Source organism: Linepithema humile, chromosome 3, assembly GCF_040581485.1.
Source record: "Linepithema humile isolate Giens D197 chromosome 3, Lhum_UNIL_v1.0, whole genome shotgun sequence".
Lineage (NCBI taxonomy): Eukaryota > Metazoa > Arthropoda > Insecta > Hymenoptera > Formicidae > Linepithema > Linepithema humile.
In genome coordinates, this window is record NC_090130.1 from 648,936 (window position 1) to 665,566 (window position 16,631).

Below are 16,631 nucleotides of genomic sequence, written 5' to 3' on the forward strand. Positions count from 1 at the left end.
CTTAATTTTTTTTCAATGTAAGATTGATGTAAGATTAATGGTAAAAATAAATACACTGCTTTAGTTGACAATAATTTATAATAGTCTTTGTATATTGATTTATTACATAAAATTACATGATTGCAACACAAATACATGTGTCATTTACCTAATATCTCTGACAGATTCTGATTATACTGTCTATTAGTTTGTGAGACCAACAAGATACTTATAAATTATCTTGATACTCACAAACTACAGATGCCAGATACATTAAAAAAAGATTAATTAATAGAAAAATTTAAAGAATAAACGTATTAAAATCGTATGACTTATGTATATATAAATAACAAATAACATAATGTAGGTACTACTAAATAATGAACATTTTTTTACGTCCATTAAAGAACAAATCTTCATACAAGCTCCTATCGAGAAACAGTAGAACAAATTTATTATATTACTAACTATACTTTAGAGCTAAACAGTAATTTCGAGCAGTAATACTGCTTTATAAATGTTTTCCTTTTAAAAATTATTTATTTTCACTAATCTCAGATTTTAATGGCAACATAATGGTGAAATTAGTCAATTTAGTAAATTAGTGTTCATTTAATTTAATATTATTATCGCATGTTACATATGCAAATTGCATTTAAAATACTATGTTTGTATATAAAAAATAAATCGTTATTTTTTTTTTGCAAGTGTTATTTATTGTGAACCGTTTCGCGGAGTCGCCTGTCCGTTGTTCGCAAATAAATAAATCTTTTTAATGTTGCGCGACCGAAGGCATGTTAACACATTTATTGACAAAGAATATCTACCAACATGTAAACATAATTCTATTCTATTCTAATATTGTCGATACTTTTATTAACAAAAAACTGAAAGAAAAAATTTTATGACTTTAGAAATTACTTTAATAATAAAAAAAAAAAAGAAAATGATAGCATATAAGCTTATTTGAAATTGTAAAAGATAACGACAATATGTGTTTGAAAATAAATATCTCTTACTTTGGACTTTTATTGAGCAAAATAGACGTGTACATTTTTCATAATATATATTCCAATATTATTTTCAAGTTCTCATTTACTTCTTAACTGTGTGCAGAGGCTTTATGAGAATACATCGTATAGTTTAGGTAGATATTCTTGGAATATTAGATATCTTTCAGTATATATTAGTTTTGCATAAAAATATAATGTCTTATTTCAAGCGCGCCATGATACTTTACCGCTTTATATAATATTATAATAATTTATCGGTTGATACCGACAATTTGTTCATTAAAACAAAAAGTGTATGACATAACATAGCACATTATCAGACGACGCGGAAGTTTTTTCTGTAAAACTTCACGGTGAATACTTTTAGTCAAATAGTCTGAAATATATGAAGACAGATGGGTTGGCCTGACGACACAAATAGTGGCGCGGAAAGCAGATTATGTTTACTTTAAGTGGTGATGCATGCGAAAACCATTGCAAATGCATCGTATGATTCCGGAGCGTTTCAATCCCATCCACTTCAAGTTTCACCATAAAACTTCATAAACTTCCACATTCTCTAATTGATATTCCAAACAGATATTGCGAACTGCATATTTCATATTGCACAAGTAGGACGTTAATTCTTATTCTTTGCAATTCATCATTCACTGTTCACGCTTCAGCAAAATCTTTGTCTGTCTGAAAAAAGATCTGTAGAGAATCCTCCGCACGTGTATAAGTGATCACTTTTAAGTTACACGATAATATGTAAAGTTAAAGAAAGAAGAAATGAAATATGACAGACAGTGAAAAAGTGGCGGGAAGACCTCGTTCCATATAAATATTATGTTACACTGTACACGCTCTATACAATTTTACATTAGCAGGCCAACGCGCGAGTTTAGCTTGCTGTATTATACAAGCTGATAACTATTCACAACCGAATGAGGAGACAAGTCGAAAGCTTAATTAATAAAAACCAGTAACAAAAAATGTCGGGTTATTTTACAGACTCCCTTCTGATTCATTCCAGATTCACTTCTGGTTTTTCAGAATTATAATGGAAATCTCTTATCTCATCTATGATTAATTTGTCGATGAAGAAGTTAGCTTGATGATGCGTCGATTTTTCATCCATCTTACAGTTTAAAACTCATTCGAATATAGGGTGTCTCAAGTTCATCGTATCTTCTTTCATTCACTACTTTCTATATCTTGATCAATGTGGAGTGATTTTCTTCTCTAAGGGAATATTTGATTGGACGTTTAACAGCGGGAACAGTTGGCGCATTTTTTGAATGTCTGTATTCTAATTGTGCCATATTTATATAACGTGATATTTCCTCATAGACAGTGTGTAGATACGGCGCGAATCTGAGATACCTTATATACATATACTTTTTATAAATATATGAAACGACAAAGAGAGTGTCTTAACAACATATTTCTTACGTTTCCTTTGAAGAATGGATATTACTTGTATATCTTGATGTATCCCTACTATCTCGCTGGCACAGTCGGCATCTTCTCAAGGAAGTCCTGTTCGATTACGGTCTCCAATTGCGTATTATTTATGGGTATGTGCATGTCACAAGTGGCGCGACTTAGGCTAGAAAAGAAGTGATGTAAGTCTTGCAAAGAGCGGACGTTGTTTGACGTCAATAGAAGCTCTCCTGGATTCCTTTTGGGCGATGGACCGTCTGGTTTGAACTGTAAGAAAAAGATTCGTAAGTTTAAAAAAAATTGAAAAAATTTATTCCAAATTTTACAAGGAACAACTCTGCACTTAATGACAATTTCGAAAAATTCCATATAACACTAACAAGATAAAAAAATTTGATTAATATTATATATAATAAGGAAGTTGAAGGAGCACTGAAGAAATTCGAAAAATTGAATTTATAGCGCTGTACGTTGTGCAACACCTCTCGACTCAACCCACCAGACAGCGTGTATTGGCTTAGTTGCAAAAATGAATATATGTGATTCTCATGGTACTAAAATAAATATTTCAGTTACTAACAGTGTGTTAACGGTGCGTCCACACCGAGTAATTCCTGTGATTTTCATCTTCGAATAGCCGCAAATATCAATTGTAACAAGCTGAGTGACATAATTAACATAAGTGGTGTTAATTGAAATTTTTGTGCTTTTCTAAAAAACTAAATCGTTTAAAAATATAACAATAAAATAGCTTAGATTCAGTAGAGCTTTTGCGCAATGATATAATAATAATAGCATCATCTTCAAGCGGAGCCGATATAAGAGTAGGGCTAGTGATAATTGACAGTACTTGTACGGCATAATTCTAACAGTACGCGTGGAGTCTGTTGGCGGTTCGCGCAGAAGCGACCATAGCAATGGCTCGGCTGAAGATCTTATTTTATTACGTTCTGTGCACCATAATAGTTATTGCTGCACGTGAGTATTAAAACAGCTTGATTTATCATCTCGTTTTCATTAAGGATTAACATAAATTTATATAAAATATAATTTTTTTCGTCAAATAACTGCAACTTTCTTTTATCGCAGATTTGTCGATAAATTTTGAGCTGATTCCTTTCAATTAAATTATTAAAAGAAAAAAAAAACACAATTTGTAACGCAACTTTTCCATTTCTAACATTTCATTATCTATTTGTTCCTCTAAAGCTCAGTTCTAGAAATTCTATATTTTTAATTGCTTCTGACTCAAGCATTATGATTTAACATTTTTGTAAGAGAAAAATGGATTTGTCAAAAAAGTAGTGCGTTTATTTTATACATAGAGACATCCTGTATATTTATCTCTAAATAATATTCATAAATAATCATGAATATAATTAGCTTCTTTTCTCCATTCAAGTCAATCATATTTTTCATGCTTTAAGTGAGTTTAATTTAAGCTAAATGATACCAATTAGTGAATATTAATGAAAACATGACTGCAATGCAATGGCTCTTTCTCGCTATTAAATTGGTTTAATTAATTCAATTATTTCTATTCAAAGCATTAATTAAATTCTTTTACTCTAAAATGTTGTTTGAAATATTTTTTTAACATTGTGAAGAAAATTTTTGATTATATGCAATTTATAAATGAATAAAAATTTAAAAATATCTCAAATTTGTGTAATTATAAAAATGATTCATAAAATTGCGCTCATTAATTGAAGCATGCGTTTTATGCATTTTACTGATATATGTGTTAAGTCAATATTGCAACAATTAAATTATCATATTTGTGTGCCAGAATACGCAGGCGATGCTGATTACAACGATTTTGATTTCTACGAAGATTTATCAACAGATCAATCGGGAAGTTTTAACAAAAAATACTCCAATGCTGCACAAGAGAATTCTTATATTGCGAAGGCTTTCGACGACACAAAAATTCAGCGTGAGGCCTATTCCGCCTCAAAGTGGAATGACTTCACTGCCTTCGGAAGTAATGTAAACTCTTTTAAGAAGAGAAATTCGTTTGATAAACAGTTCGACTGGTATAAAATGCCCGAAAAGGTTTACCGATATACCAAGCATCGAATTCCTGGATATGATTACGACGAATTCGATTACATGCGTTCCAGAAGTCTTCAGCAATGCGACGAGAGATCAGTTTGGACGCACTGTCTCTGTCAATTTACATGTTCAAAGCCGAATGTAGTGGATTGTTACACACCATGCAGAAGCGGATGCGAGTGCAAGGAAGAATATGTCTTCGACGAGAAGACACAGAGTTGCCTATTACCCGAACACTGTTTGTCACACGACAATTACAATTATCAAATATAACCGTTATCGTTATATTTGCATGTTCCTTTAAAACGTGATCGCTGAAGCTTACCTTACTGTCCATTAATTTTGCTATTCTTGTAATGTGCGGTACAAAGTCCGAGGATAAATTATTGTTATCCATACATCCTGCCGCTGCGTCTCCGACGAACGCCCATTTATACCTGTAGATTAATGAAGCAATAAATATACTGTCAAAGTATGAAAAATACATATGCTGTTATTTATCTCGTTTTTTTCTTACATTTGAAATTGCGGCAATCTATGTGCGGGCAATAGTAACGCGAGATCCAGCAGCTTGGCAGCAGCCAGTTGTAGTTGCAGCCAGTGAGGATGTCCGTGTGCTTGAAGTCCATTGCTAGCGTTAACGGCCCACGACGAGTCCAGAGCCGACAACAGTTTAATGTGCGAGCTGCGTGAACACGTATAGATTATCAATAAAAGGAACGATATGAAATTTCGAAAGAAACATAACGGTTTTGCCCAAGTTATATAAACGATACGATTTCCTCATAGAGTTCGATCGACAAGGTACAAGATTGCTATTAGTGATACCTCCTGACACACTCGAGCAGTGATGTAAAGTAAGTACAAGCAAATACAAATTCTCTATTCCCAATTACACATTTAAATTACTTATTTACAGCAGCAAGTAATAAGTACTTTTCGCAGCAAGAATCTGTACTTGTATTTAGATACGCCTTGTGAGTATTTATCTATTTCTTATACTTCCTTTCATGAGATAATCCATTTAGTCTAATTTAAAGTATCTCTTTGAATATTTAAAAAATCTTTTTCATTATTTTTTATATTTTACATGTCTAAAGAAATAAATGTCTCGAAAGACATGTAAGATGCTTGAATTAAACGAATTATATACGTATCGAATAAAACACCCAAGTGCCTTTGGCTGCTATCGGCGTCTAAAGTACTAAAATTGGAGTATCTTTTACATCACTGCGCTCGAGTCCTTGTGTGTACAACATTGACGGTATGCGTACGGTGCGATATATCGAATATGCATTGGACTATGGAGTTACCTGCTGTGACGACTGCCGTCCCAACACCATTCAAGTTACGGAGGCACCATAAATCCCATCAAATCGCGAAGATGCCGAAACAGAGTCAAAACAGTACGATATTAGGTAGTATCCATGTTAGTGGGGTGGGATGTATACAGACAATGCAGCACAATTTACGCTGTTTAACATTCTTTCAATCTCTAAAACTCTAGGAAGTAAAGTCGCATACTTTCATCTCACACGCCTCGATTCCACGAATCTCTGTGTAGCAATTATTCACAAATTTCGAACATTTTGTAAATCTTAATGATCTGATTATGAGACCGATTTTGAAACGCATTACCCATGCTAGCATAACAGCGAGAATTTCACTGTTGAATTCTTTTCACAACAAATCTTTGAAATTCAGAATATAACATGAAAAAAATAAGAAATAAAATAATCTCAATACTTAAAAAAAAAGTGATCAATCGCATATCATAAATAAACATGTATCATGCACATATGAAGCAACAGCGTCCCATAAGCGAGTTTGCTCAATGTTCGAAAGCACAAGGATCAGAAGAATTCGCGTACCTGAACTCTTCGCTGTCTGTATTCAATTCTTGTTCAATGTAGAGGAAAACTTGAACAAGCTCGCTAACTATGACCGGCCATAAGGACGTCGCGTGTTGTGGTGACATTCTCAATAGCAATACGCGGAAACATAGAAACACTTGCGCCTGAATAGACGGGATTACTTGGGGTAGGCGTAAACTATCCGCTAAACGTTCTGAAAGCAAAATAACCAATGTATAAACACAGTTGCAATTATATTCTATAAAATACTGCTCGTGATGAATATTCACCTTGTATCTCCGGCATGTACTTGTGATATTGATCCATCTCACTGCAGAGGATGACAAACGCCAGACGTTTCAAAAGTTGCGCTTTCTGCTCGTACTCCTGCTCCTTCGACGAAAATATACTAATTCCACTGCCTTGTGCCATAGAGACGCGGTCTATTTGACAAAATAATCCCGTAAGTGTTAATTCCTATCATTATATAATATATATATGCTGTAATAGAATGTCGTTTTACTCATTAAATCTCTGAAAGTAGTATTGTCGTGCGTCATCAGATTGTCTATTATAGTTCTCCAATAAGGCAGACACGCCGGCGTCATTTGGAAGAAAGCGGAATCGAGTAACAAGTCCAAAACATCCTTGCGCCATGCCTTTCTCGTATATTGATATCCTGACAAGGAGGCCAATAGTTGAGAGCAAGCGGTGAATGAGGCGATGTTCTTTATCCTGCAAAATTATTCGTGCGCTATTTATTCGTCTCTCAATTCAAATAAAATTTCTTAAGGCACTCGGCCAATTTTCGAACTTACGTGTGATTTTTCAAATAAGGCGTAACGTTGTACATGAGATTCGTTAGCAGCGTTACCACGCGCTCCTTTTCTTGCGAGCCGTAACTGACGTCCAGTAATGGTGCGAGTATTTCCGCCAATACTGCCTGCGCTTGGACACTGTATGCCGCGTTAGGTGGGGTTCCAGGTGTCACTGTAAAATAAAGTTTTCATTAACAATCATGAATTTGTGAGATACAGCCATTTGTAATTACCAAATTGCAAAGTAAGAAAAAAAAAACATAAAGCACGACAACAGAAAAAATGCCATTACGCTAAAATTTCTTTAAATATGTTCATAAAATAAAATGCGCGTTACGCACCAGCACCGGTTTTTCCCTCTTTACCTTCCGAAGAGCCCTCCGCCACTTCGAAGGCGTCTTCTCGGACAGCCAAATTTCTTCTTAACCATGTTGTTTGTTCTAAACACGCGCCAGCTATTTGCGAGCACGATTCAATCAACTGAAACGTTTTATCGAGAACATTTAGTAACCGTATTTTATTAATTATTATACAACGCACAACGTGAGGTAATTACTTTTGCAGATACGTCTTGCAGATCTTTGATATCTTTCTTTTCTTGCATAGGTGGACACTTTTGTACATATTCGTTCAGTATAGCCAGCAGAAGAAACTGAGCAGGCGCTGTTAATGACAGACCGTCCTTCAATAAACTGAGCAAAGATGCCCAAGACTCGATAAGCGATTGCGACGTGTTACTCTGCATGTACACGTAAAGTAATTCCAGCACCGAGACCTCCAGCGAGAAGTCTTGTTTGATTCCGTGTATCGGTGGTGGCGTTTTCACTACTTGATGCACGGTATGCACTAAAGTGTCAATCGGCATCACGCGAATCGCACTGACTAAATGAACCATCACTTGCTGATTGGGACAGGCTTCTGGAAGTATCTGCAACAAAATGAAATTTAAATCAACAAAGCGTTCCTTCTAAAGTTACCGATATTAGTTACTTTTTATTTCTTGAATTAAAAGATTAAACAACGTTGCTTACTTTCTTTGACGCGGCGGATGGTTGGCGTCTTTCATGCCAGGCAACTGCGACTGCAGCCAAAAAGTTAGCTCCATGATGGAAAGAAATCGGAGACAAGAGTTCCAACAACTGATATTTGACTATTCTCGGACTGCCCACCACACAACTGGCTTGTTCACTGTATACAATGAGATTAAAAACATATTCAATGCAAACGATTTTTCTATATATTTAATTAAGGAATACGAAACATACTTGTCTTTCGTTGCTAGAACTGCTTGCCACAAAGCAGACAAAGATGCTATTATTCTTGGCAAATGGCTTAACGCTGTTCTTCTGGCGTGTTGCTGCAACTCAGTTGCACCAGTTTTATCTTTCACTGTCGTCAGATCCTACGAAGAACAAAAATTTGGCCGGTTTTATATAACTCTAATTAATAAATCGGATAAATTCTAATTAAAATTGATAGAACGTATTCTTCGTTTAACTAACCGGAGAAAGTGGACTGGGCATGAATACGTGTATAAGATTGTTGAATATCTGTCCAGGATTAGCGCCGGGAATGCCCGTTTGTATTGTACCACTTAATGGTTGATTAAATGAGAATCCAATTTGCTGAGAAGTATCTAGCAGACAATAATGCAGCAAATATGTCAAAGCCTCCAAATGGGTCACTGTGTAATCCGCGGGTAGACAGCACTCCACTGTGCTTATATCTTGCAACTTTGACATCAACGCCGCTTCCTCGCTAATGTAATACGATGCTAGATGTTCAATGTTATTACATAGTTGATGAATGACCGATGTTACAACGGACGTTAAAGATGATCCCATAAAAGGCAAACTGGACGTAACAAGGGTTGTCCAATGTTGATGAAGATGTCTCATGTGTTCCTGTAAAAATTGTATTTATTAACGATCATTGATTTAAATGGTGTGCTTCACTTAATTATTAAGTCAAGTTATAACTTTATATGTATTTGCTGTTCATGTAAATTTATCATGTTTACATTTTGTTGTAAAATGGAATAAATTGCTTATAAAAAAATCAAACATTTTTTTTACAACAAAGGTACAATATTTTAAAATTTGTCGAAATATTCATAAACTTTCAGATTGACCCGACATAGATGTATTGTGACATGCAAAGGAATTACGTACAAGCTGTAATGCGCTAAGTATGCTAGCGAGAAACATCGGTTGCTGCGGGATTGCTGCACCGGGAATGTATTTCAAACTATTCCCGATTAAATTCGGCAGATTACGCGTCGGCGAACTTGGTGTGGACGATGTTGTCGGATTAATCTCCTCTCCTTTCTGATTACTGCACTGATGCTCTAACATAATCAGCGCTAACAATAACCTTGAAAAATAATAAACTCATTAATTATAAATAATGACATAAAAATAACAGTAATTTTAGTAAAATAATTTATATTGTATAGTTACCGTAACAATTGTATTTGGAAAGCTTCTGTATGATCGCTCGCTCTGTATTTACATTTATTAACATCATTATCGACAAACGGATCATTAAATAATACGATTTCTTCAGTAAATGTAAAAACATCCTCGTTTTCCTTATGAGCGTTTTTCATACTCATCACGCTGGATACGAGACAATGCAGAGCAACCTTTTGTACTTTACATTTGGTTAGCAAGTCGACTATGTAACAGCTAAAACCCTTGCCAGAGTCACGAACGATTGGGATTAATTCAGAAAATATCAACGTCAATAATTCCGCACTTGCAAGTTGCACCTGTGCAGAAAAAGATATTATTTATTTATGTTAATAATATTAGTTTGATGCTAAACTTCTCTTGGATTACAGCAAAATTAATACATTCATAAATCAACGATCAAAAACAAATCAGATTAGTCTTCGTGCGTAATCAATGTGCGTTACATGCGCCAAAAATATTTGTAAAATATCTTTTACAATCGATTACATACCTGGCGATTACCAGCAATCTCTTCGTACGTAAGTCTCATCTGTCCAAGATTTGGATAATAACTTCTCGCAAAATATAGGCACACACTTATCAACACTTCCAGATACATGCTGCTCCTGTAAGCCGCTATGAATTCTGTGTTAGCTACGTCGCCGTGAAAATTTCTGCCAAAAACACTTTTCCTATGTCTCGCTAACAGATTTAACAGTGCTGTATTCTTTGTCGCGGTTGCCACGCCGGTCGTCGCGGCGCAGCACAGAAACATTCGCGTATTCGTCAACAGTTCATTCCTAAGCGTACGAAGAGCATAGAGAGTCCTAGCCGAATCGTATACCCCGCAATAGAGCAACATGTGAGAGTGAAGATTGTGAACACCCAGGCCGATGTTCCGATTAGTCTTCGCGTTGTTCTGTGGAACTTCCTCCTGTAAGTAGACGAAAAAAAAAAAAATGTAAAAAAAATTTAGCGAAATATTTATCGCTTAATAAATAAGATTGTAAGATACTTGCATTTTTGGGCGGCTCAGCAATGTCGCACAATTGCATCGCGCGATCGAGAACCTCGTTCAAAATCTCCTCGACTATACTGGCGCTGCTGGAGTTGCTGAAGTACTCCTCCGCGGTGGTGCTGACGTCGAGATCGCCGTCATCGTCGTCCATTGTCCAACTAGGCACTTCCGCGCTCGCTTCGAAACTGCCGATCTCGTGATCATAATTCGTGTTGAATTCGTTCGTGCTGTAATATCTGCCTTTTATTATAGTGCCGGCTACCTCCCTGGAACCACCAGTCATTAGGGCAGATTCCTTCTTCGGTTTCGACTGTTTGTTAGTTACTTCGGGACTGCTCGAGTCCAAGCTATTTGTTATAGAATCTAAAGACGAACCGACATCATCATTCAGCTTTTTGTAGCTGTTCTTCTCCTTCGCTTTCAAACTGGAATTCGCCGACTCGAAAAGACTCTCATCTAAACTGGCAGTAGAGCCTTTATCGAAATCAATTTTCTTGAAGCGAGTGGCGTTCTTCAGCAATTCCGTCGTCAGGTTGGTCTTGCGCATACTAGGCAGCGAATCGTCCTCCGTTAAGGAATCGTTCGAGTTTTCGTTACAGTTGATCGACAGAGGGTTCACGAACACTGAGATCTTTCTGTTGCCGGATATACTCGGCGGCACCTCGAGTTCCTTCATAAACTGATTCCTCTCGGTGACATAGTGATTGCAATTATCGCCATTCGCAAACGTCGTCACGGCGAAAATTCGTTTTATCTTAACGGGATTTATCGCCTGCTTCTTCTTCTTTCCCTTCTTCCACTTCTTATCTTCGTCCACGCTGTCACTTACGTGGTAGATCACGTTACCATCGACCGAACTAATCGCGTAGATTTTTGCGGCACCTTCCGTGTCGTCCTGAATCTCCGACTTCTCTTCCACGGGATCGTTCTTCGTTAGGACGGTATTACTATGTTGTATGCTCACGTGAAGGACGCTCATACGGCACGTGGATGGATCCAAAAGTATTGTCAGCAAGGGGTCTATTACGCGCGATATGTCGCCGCGCATCAAGGAATGTAGTAGCCACGATTGGGCCTGCAGTTTTAACGGCGAGTTATCCGCGAGTTGAAGATTGTCCAACATTTTCAATAAAGATCTGTGCAAAGTACAGAAGTGATAAAATTCGTCATTAATTGAAGAAATACTAAAAATTTCTTACTTACTGGTCGAAAGTTCTGAGACAGCCGCGTAACCTCGGATTTGTTTCAATTTCTCGTCCTAAATGCCACAAAGTGGCAAATCTACTGAACGCCTCGATCTTTTTTTCGGGATTTTCAGAGGTAAGCGCGGATCCTATTAGATCTTCAACCGCGTCGCAAGAGTTGTACAAAGCGTGATGTAATTCATGCAACAATTCCACACACCGCATCCTGAACTTGTGAGCGGGAAGCTCGCCTAAATGATGCCATAAGGAATGTGCCAGCACCTACGCATCCAACAATTGTTAATATTTCATTTTCGGCAATTACACGCTGAATGCAAAAATACTACAAATACATACTTGGAACACATTGGTATATTGCATCAGATAAGTTACGTGCCATTGCTTCAGCAACGGCATCATAATTACTGTCGTCACACCCTCACCGCTCTTCGGATGCGTCTCGACGTCATTATGCGCTTTCAACAACGCTACCAAGTCCAATAACGTGGCGATGCTTGTCAGTTGTAACGCCGGTTGATTCTGCAACCAGCAGGAGCAGACTATTAAGACTTTCAGCCAATCCGGAAGCACATGGTCGAACTTTGGTTCTTCTTCCACGAGTACATCGTCACCGGAGAGGAAGTACTTGGGGAACGTAGACAACTCGACAAACAAGCTGGATGCGATCTTCATGACCTCGATCCATTCTAGATGCGTCGCGATATCAAGAAATAGATGAAAAATATCCAGGCACTTGGTATCCTCAGTTACGGATGTGTCTTGGCTACAGACTCCAGAGTCCTCCATGCTCAGTCTGGAATTGAGCAGAAGCTCCAGGTAACGCATCGTCTCGTCGAAGTTTTTCCTCGGGCAAGACACTACTAAGTGATTGAACATATCTTGCACCGTTCTGTCCTTGCTAAGTATTCGGCTGCTAATTAATTTTACGTAAAATATCTCATATTGACGGAGGCATTTTTCCAGCATGGAGTGCTGCGCTTGAAACGCCGGAGATGGTCCCCTGCACAAGGATGTCATCGATCCCGTCGGACTCGCATTTGTCAAGTTTTTCAACGTGGACAAATGATTCTTTGACGAAGAAGAGTTCATCTCATTGGTTTCCAGGCAGCTCGCTTTAATGTCGTCCATGCTCTTGTTCCTCGGTATAGGCTTGCTGTCCTCACTCACTATAACCGATATGCTACTGCCGTCAGCTTGTATAGTATAAGTGTCGGTTAACTTGGAAGTGCTCTTGCTCCCCTTCTTCTTCGACTTTTTGTCGCTTCTTTTAGCCGCACCGCCGGAATTTGCTCTTCTTCTGGTGCTCGGACTTTTTTCGGGAAAGGAATTAATGGTTGTATCGGGTTTGTTTAACTTACTGTCCGATTGACTCTTCTCTAAAGGAATCGTCATCAAAGAATTATCGCTAGGAGCTGCAATGCTATTCAGAGACGCATCCACTTTGACTTCTATCTCATATTTATCGGTATGAGTCGTTATCATCGTCGGTTGCACTTTCGATAAGATCTTTGCGCATAATTTGAGACTTTTCGAGATCTCCATCGGAGACAAGATATTAATATGGTACAAAAGTTTGCTAATTATTTCGTAAAATAAACCAGGGAGGTGCTCAGACGGAGTGTCTATGAACGCGTCCAATGACACTGTCTCGAGTAAGAATTCCGTTAGTATGCATACTTCCACTAGATTCGGCATTCCACTGCCGATAGGTCTCACCACGATATCTTCTATCACAATCTGTGTCCTCGCTCTAGCGTCACAAGCTTTTTCAAACAGATGTCCGCAATGTATCCAGATGTACGATGGTTCTAAAGTTGAGAACAACAGATTCGCAGATTTCACCACTTCATTCGCCTTCGGTAAGTGACTCGGCGCGAACTGTTTACAAGCGTTATAAAATGTCCTAAAATATCGAAATATAAAAAATTTACGATTAGGAAAAATAATGGCAAAATAATTTCAGTTTTTGCAGCACTATTTGCATTAATAACGCAACAATGTCGATTTTACCTAAACACTTCGAACAGGATATCATCCAAAATTACTGGTCCAATATCTATCTTATCGAGTAAGGAGACAAGTATTCTGTATGGCTTCAAATCTTGCGAATTTTCTTCGCACACTTCTTTAAGCAGATGCTTTATCGCTTCGACTAACATTTCTTTCGAATACATATCGAAGTATGTTGCAGAGTCCTCTTTAGTGTCTGTATTTGCATTGTTCTTTTTCTTTAAAATTGATGTGCTCACTTCAGTGCCCAACAGCCAAGCAAACAAACGTCTGCAATTATACGAATAGAAAAAGGTATACAAAGTATAAGAAAGATTTGAAAAGAACGATTCGCATAGTGTAATTTCCTTTTTACCTGTTTAAGCTCATGTCCCTCCGCAGTATAGTAACTAAGGCAGCTTTGATTAATAATATCATATCCTGATGTGTCAATTGACTGTTGTGTATAGGAAAGCCTATCAATAAAAAATCCAATGCACTTCTTTGCACTAATACCGAAGTATCTTGCACTCCAGCACACAAGGCTGAAACCTTTTGGAGAATGGGATGTTAAAAAATTTAATACTTGAAAATATATGTTTGAATAGAAAATTTTACTTACCATAATTGTAGTATTAGTACCCATAATATATTTTTGTTCCTCCGTTGACAGTTTTTTGTTGAAGTGCGCTAATACAAATGATATAGCGGGCAATCGAATGCCAGAATTTGAAGCTAAGCAGTCCCAGAGGCACGCATAAAAGTGTTCTGCACCCACACCATCGCACACTTTCTCCAATAAGGAATTGGTTCTAATAAAATAATATATATATTTAAATTTCTACAGTACTCATAAATCATTTAAGCATTATTTATAAATATTGTATTTAAATATATAAAAAATGTTGAAAAAAAGTTTAAAAACATAGAAAGTCACCTGTCAAAATGATCGGATCCATCTTCTAAACCTAAAAGGACACCACTTAAAAAACCACTTAATCCTGGTCTCAATCTTTCACCGAGTGGCACAAAGTGTGTCTCATATACCGTTAATAATGACGGTCTAACATTCATAGCAGCATGTCCCAATAATGGAAAAAGGCCTATTTGAGAACAGATAAACATAGAATGTAGAGAAATATAGAGAAATGTAAAGAAATATAAAGAAATATCGAAAAATTAAAGTTGTTAATGATTGTCTCATATATCTTAATTACCTGCACTATAGATAAAGAGCTCATGACTCAGTCTATTAGTGCCCATACACTTAAAAATAATGTCATATGTTTCTAAAGCTTTTAAATGAACACCAGAAGGTAATGCCGGATGCATACATTGGGCTAATCTTTTCGATATTTTAATCCTTCTTGGAATAACAGGAAATTTCATATGACTCAATAACACCTTATTGAGCTTCCCTAATGCCGATATTAGATCTGCCCATTCGCTTGTGTATTCAAAACTTTTTAGGGCCTTGTCAACAGCAGACACATAGCTGCAAAATGGATGCAATATATTACAGTGTATCTCTTAATAAAAATTATCATATACAAATACTGAGTGTCTAGCATGCAAAAATTATGTCAAAATTTATGGAATTTTTTTTTGATATTTATTAAGACTACAAATGCTAGTAATCTCAAATAGTTATCTCATACACTGAATACTTTACTTACACTCGATATTTCGAGTCTTTCATCAACTCGTACTCCTCTAAAGCGATGGAACCCATTGCTGCACTTTTTTTTTAATCCACTTTACAACTAGATAAATGATGATATCATCTGCGTTATTTTATATGGTTTACATGGTTTAAATTTGATTTCGCAGAGTGAGTCATAGCAAAGTTCCTTTTTACTTATACTACAAATCTTATCATATTACACATCATGTTTAGATAAGGGAATACTCCAATACCTAGAATTCAAACCTTCCATGTTATTATCGGAAAATCCATAAACTATATATATACGTATATGTTTCTCAATCCCGCTAATCGTGTACAAAGCATCAGCTCGACGATTCAATACTCGCACTTAGAATAACTCGCGAATTCTGAGTTCTAAGAATGCAAATTTACCCTTTTAATTTCTCGTCGAGGGATCGTCTACAAAATCGCGTCGGACCACGGCGGATTCATGACAGTATCTGTGTGTTATGTTTACACAAGTCGAACCTATTTTAGTTCCGCTATCAGTCTGGTTATCTCTTTCCTCTTGTCGGCAACGCAACTTTTCTTTTCGAAATAATTCAGCAGTGATTTACTCCTGATTGTCTAATTGACTCGTGTTCAATTGACATTTCCGTGTCAAGGTCTTCATAAACTCTCGAACGTCGATCTCGCGACACGTAGCCGATCGCGAGAACAGTACTCCAGCTGGCCTCCAGCTGTCTCCAGCGAGACAGTCTGGCGGGCCACGACGCGACGCGACGCGATACGAGATGACACGATGTGCACTTCCGCGATTCGATCTGATTTTTAAAATCGAAAAAAATGACTCACCGACGTGCTGTCGTTTACACCATCGAGAAACCTCACTGCTCACCTCTGGATGTTGACATTTCGTATTTGCAAGTGCCGTCGATGAGGATAGCGAGCGTCGAATCGGCACATGACCGTGAATCAAAAGCACGCAACATTCAGAATATGTGGACCTACGCGGATCATACATGCACTTTATTCTGTTGGTCTAATGTGGTATTTTTACACGCAGTCAAATTCAACGAGATCGAACGACGAATTAGCATGAATTAACCGGAAAACCTTTCCTTTGAATATGCCTTCCCCATCCGTATGACACACGTGAATTCGCGATAACAACA

General features: G+C 37.1%; 2 protein-coding genes across 6 annotated transcripts; one reads left to right on the forward strand and one right to left on the reverse strand.

The window, feature by feature from the left end:
- Positions 1-59: 59 nt before the first annotated feature.
- Positions 60-16,623, reverse strand: LOC105675895 (protein dopey-1 homolog). 5 transcript variants are annotated; one of them, XM_067351545.1, is made up of 27 exons: positions 15,889-16,623; positions 15,485-15,725; positions 15,026-15,303; positions 14,746-14,911; positions 14,431-14,620; positions 14,185-14,360; positions 13,830-14,099; positions 12,156-13,722; positions 11,818-12,080; positions 10,616-11,750; positions 10,108-10,530; positions 9,603-9,913; positions 9,315-9,516; positions 8,646-9,047; positions 8,409-8,545; positions 8,175-8,331; positions 7,700-8,071; positions 7,485-7,623; positions 7,144-7,315; positions 6,849-7,060; positions 6,616-6,768; positions 6,344-6,539; positions 5,786-5,797; positions 4,990-5,157; positions 4,798-4,909; positions 2,427-2,684; positions 60-1,669 (listed from the first exon to the last, which is right to left on the reverse strand). In XM_067351545.1, the coding sequence occupies exons 2-26, from the start codon at positions 15,538-15,540 to the stop codon at positions 2,475-2,477; spliced, it is 7,479 nt and encodes a 2,492-aa protein (XP_067207646.1). In that variant the 5' UTR covers positions 15,541-15,725; positions 15,889-16,623; the 3' UTR covers positions 60-1,669; positions 2,427-2,474. The 5 variants fall into 5 exon arrangements, with proteins under 5 accessions (XP_067207646.1, XP_012228797.2, XP_067207648.1 ...); XM_012373374.2 differs by having other exon boundaries at positions 60-2,684; positions 16,312-16,623; XM_067351547.1 differs by having other exon boundaries at positions 60-2,684; positions 7,509-7,623.
- On the forward strand, positions 3,255-4,956 carry LOC105675899 (uncharacterized). Its single transcript, XM_012373380.2, has 2 exons — positions 3,255-3,395; positions 4,207-4,956. The coding sequence occupies exons 1-2, from the start codon at positions 3,335-3,337 to the stop codon at positions 4,743-4,745; spliced, it is 600 nt and encodes a 199-aa protein (XP_012228803.1). The 5' UTR covers positions 3,255-3,334; the 3' UTR covers positions 4,746-4,956.
- Positions 16,624-16,631: the final 8 nt, after the last annotated feature.

Coding starts and splice junctions, on each gene's coding strand:
- LOC105675899 (XM_012373380.2), top strand. CDS start 3,335: ATGGCTCGGCTGAAGATCTTATTTTATTACGTTCTGTGCACCATAATA. Junction 3,396..4,206: donor CATAATAGTTATTGCTGCAC/GTGAGTATTAAA, acceptor TTTGTGTGCCAG/AATACGCAGGCGATGCTGAT.
- LOC105675895 (XM_012373374.2), bottom strand. CDS start 15,540: ATGGGTTCCATCGCTTTAGAGGAGTACGAGTTGATGAAAGACTCGAAA. Junction 13,723..13,829: donor ATCCTGTTCGAAGTGTTTAG/GTAAAATCGACA, acceptor TCGATATTTTAG/GACATTTTATAACGCTTGTA. Junction 2,685..4,797: donor CAAAATTAATGGACAGTAAG/GTAAGCTTCAGC, acceptor TTTTTCTTACAG/TTCAAACCAGACGGTCCATC.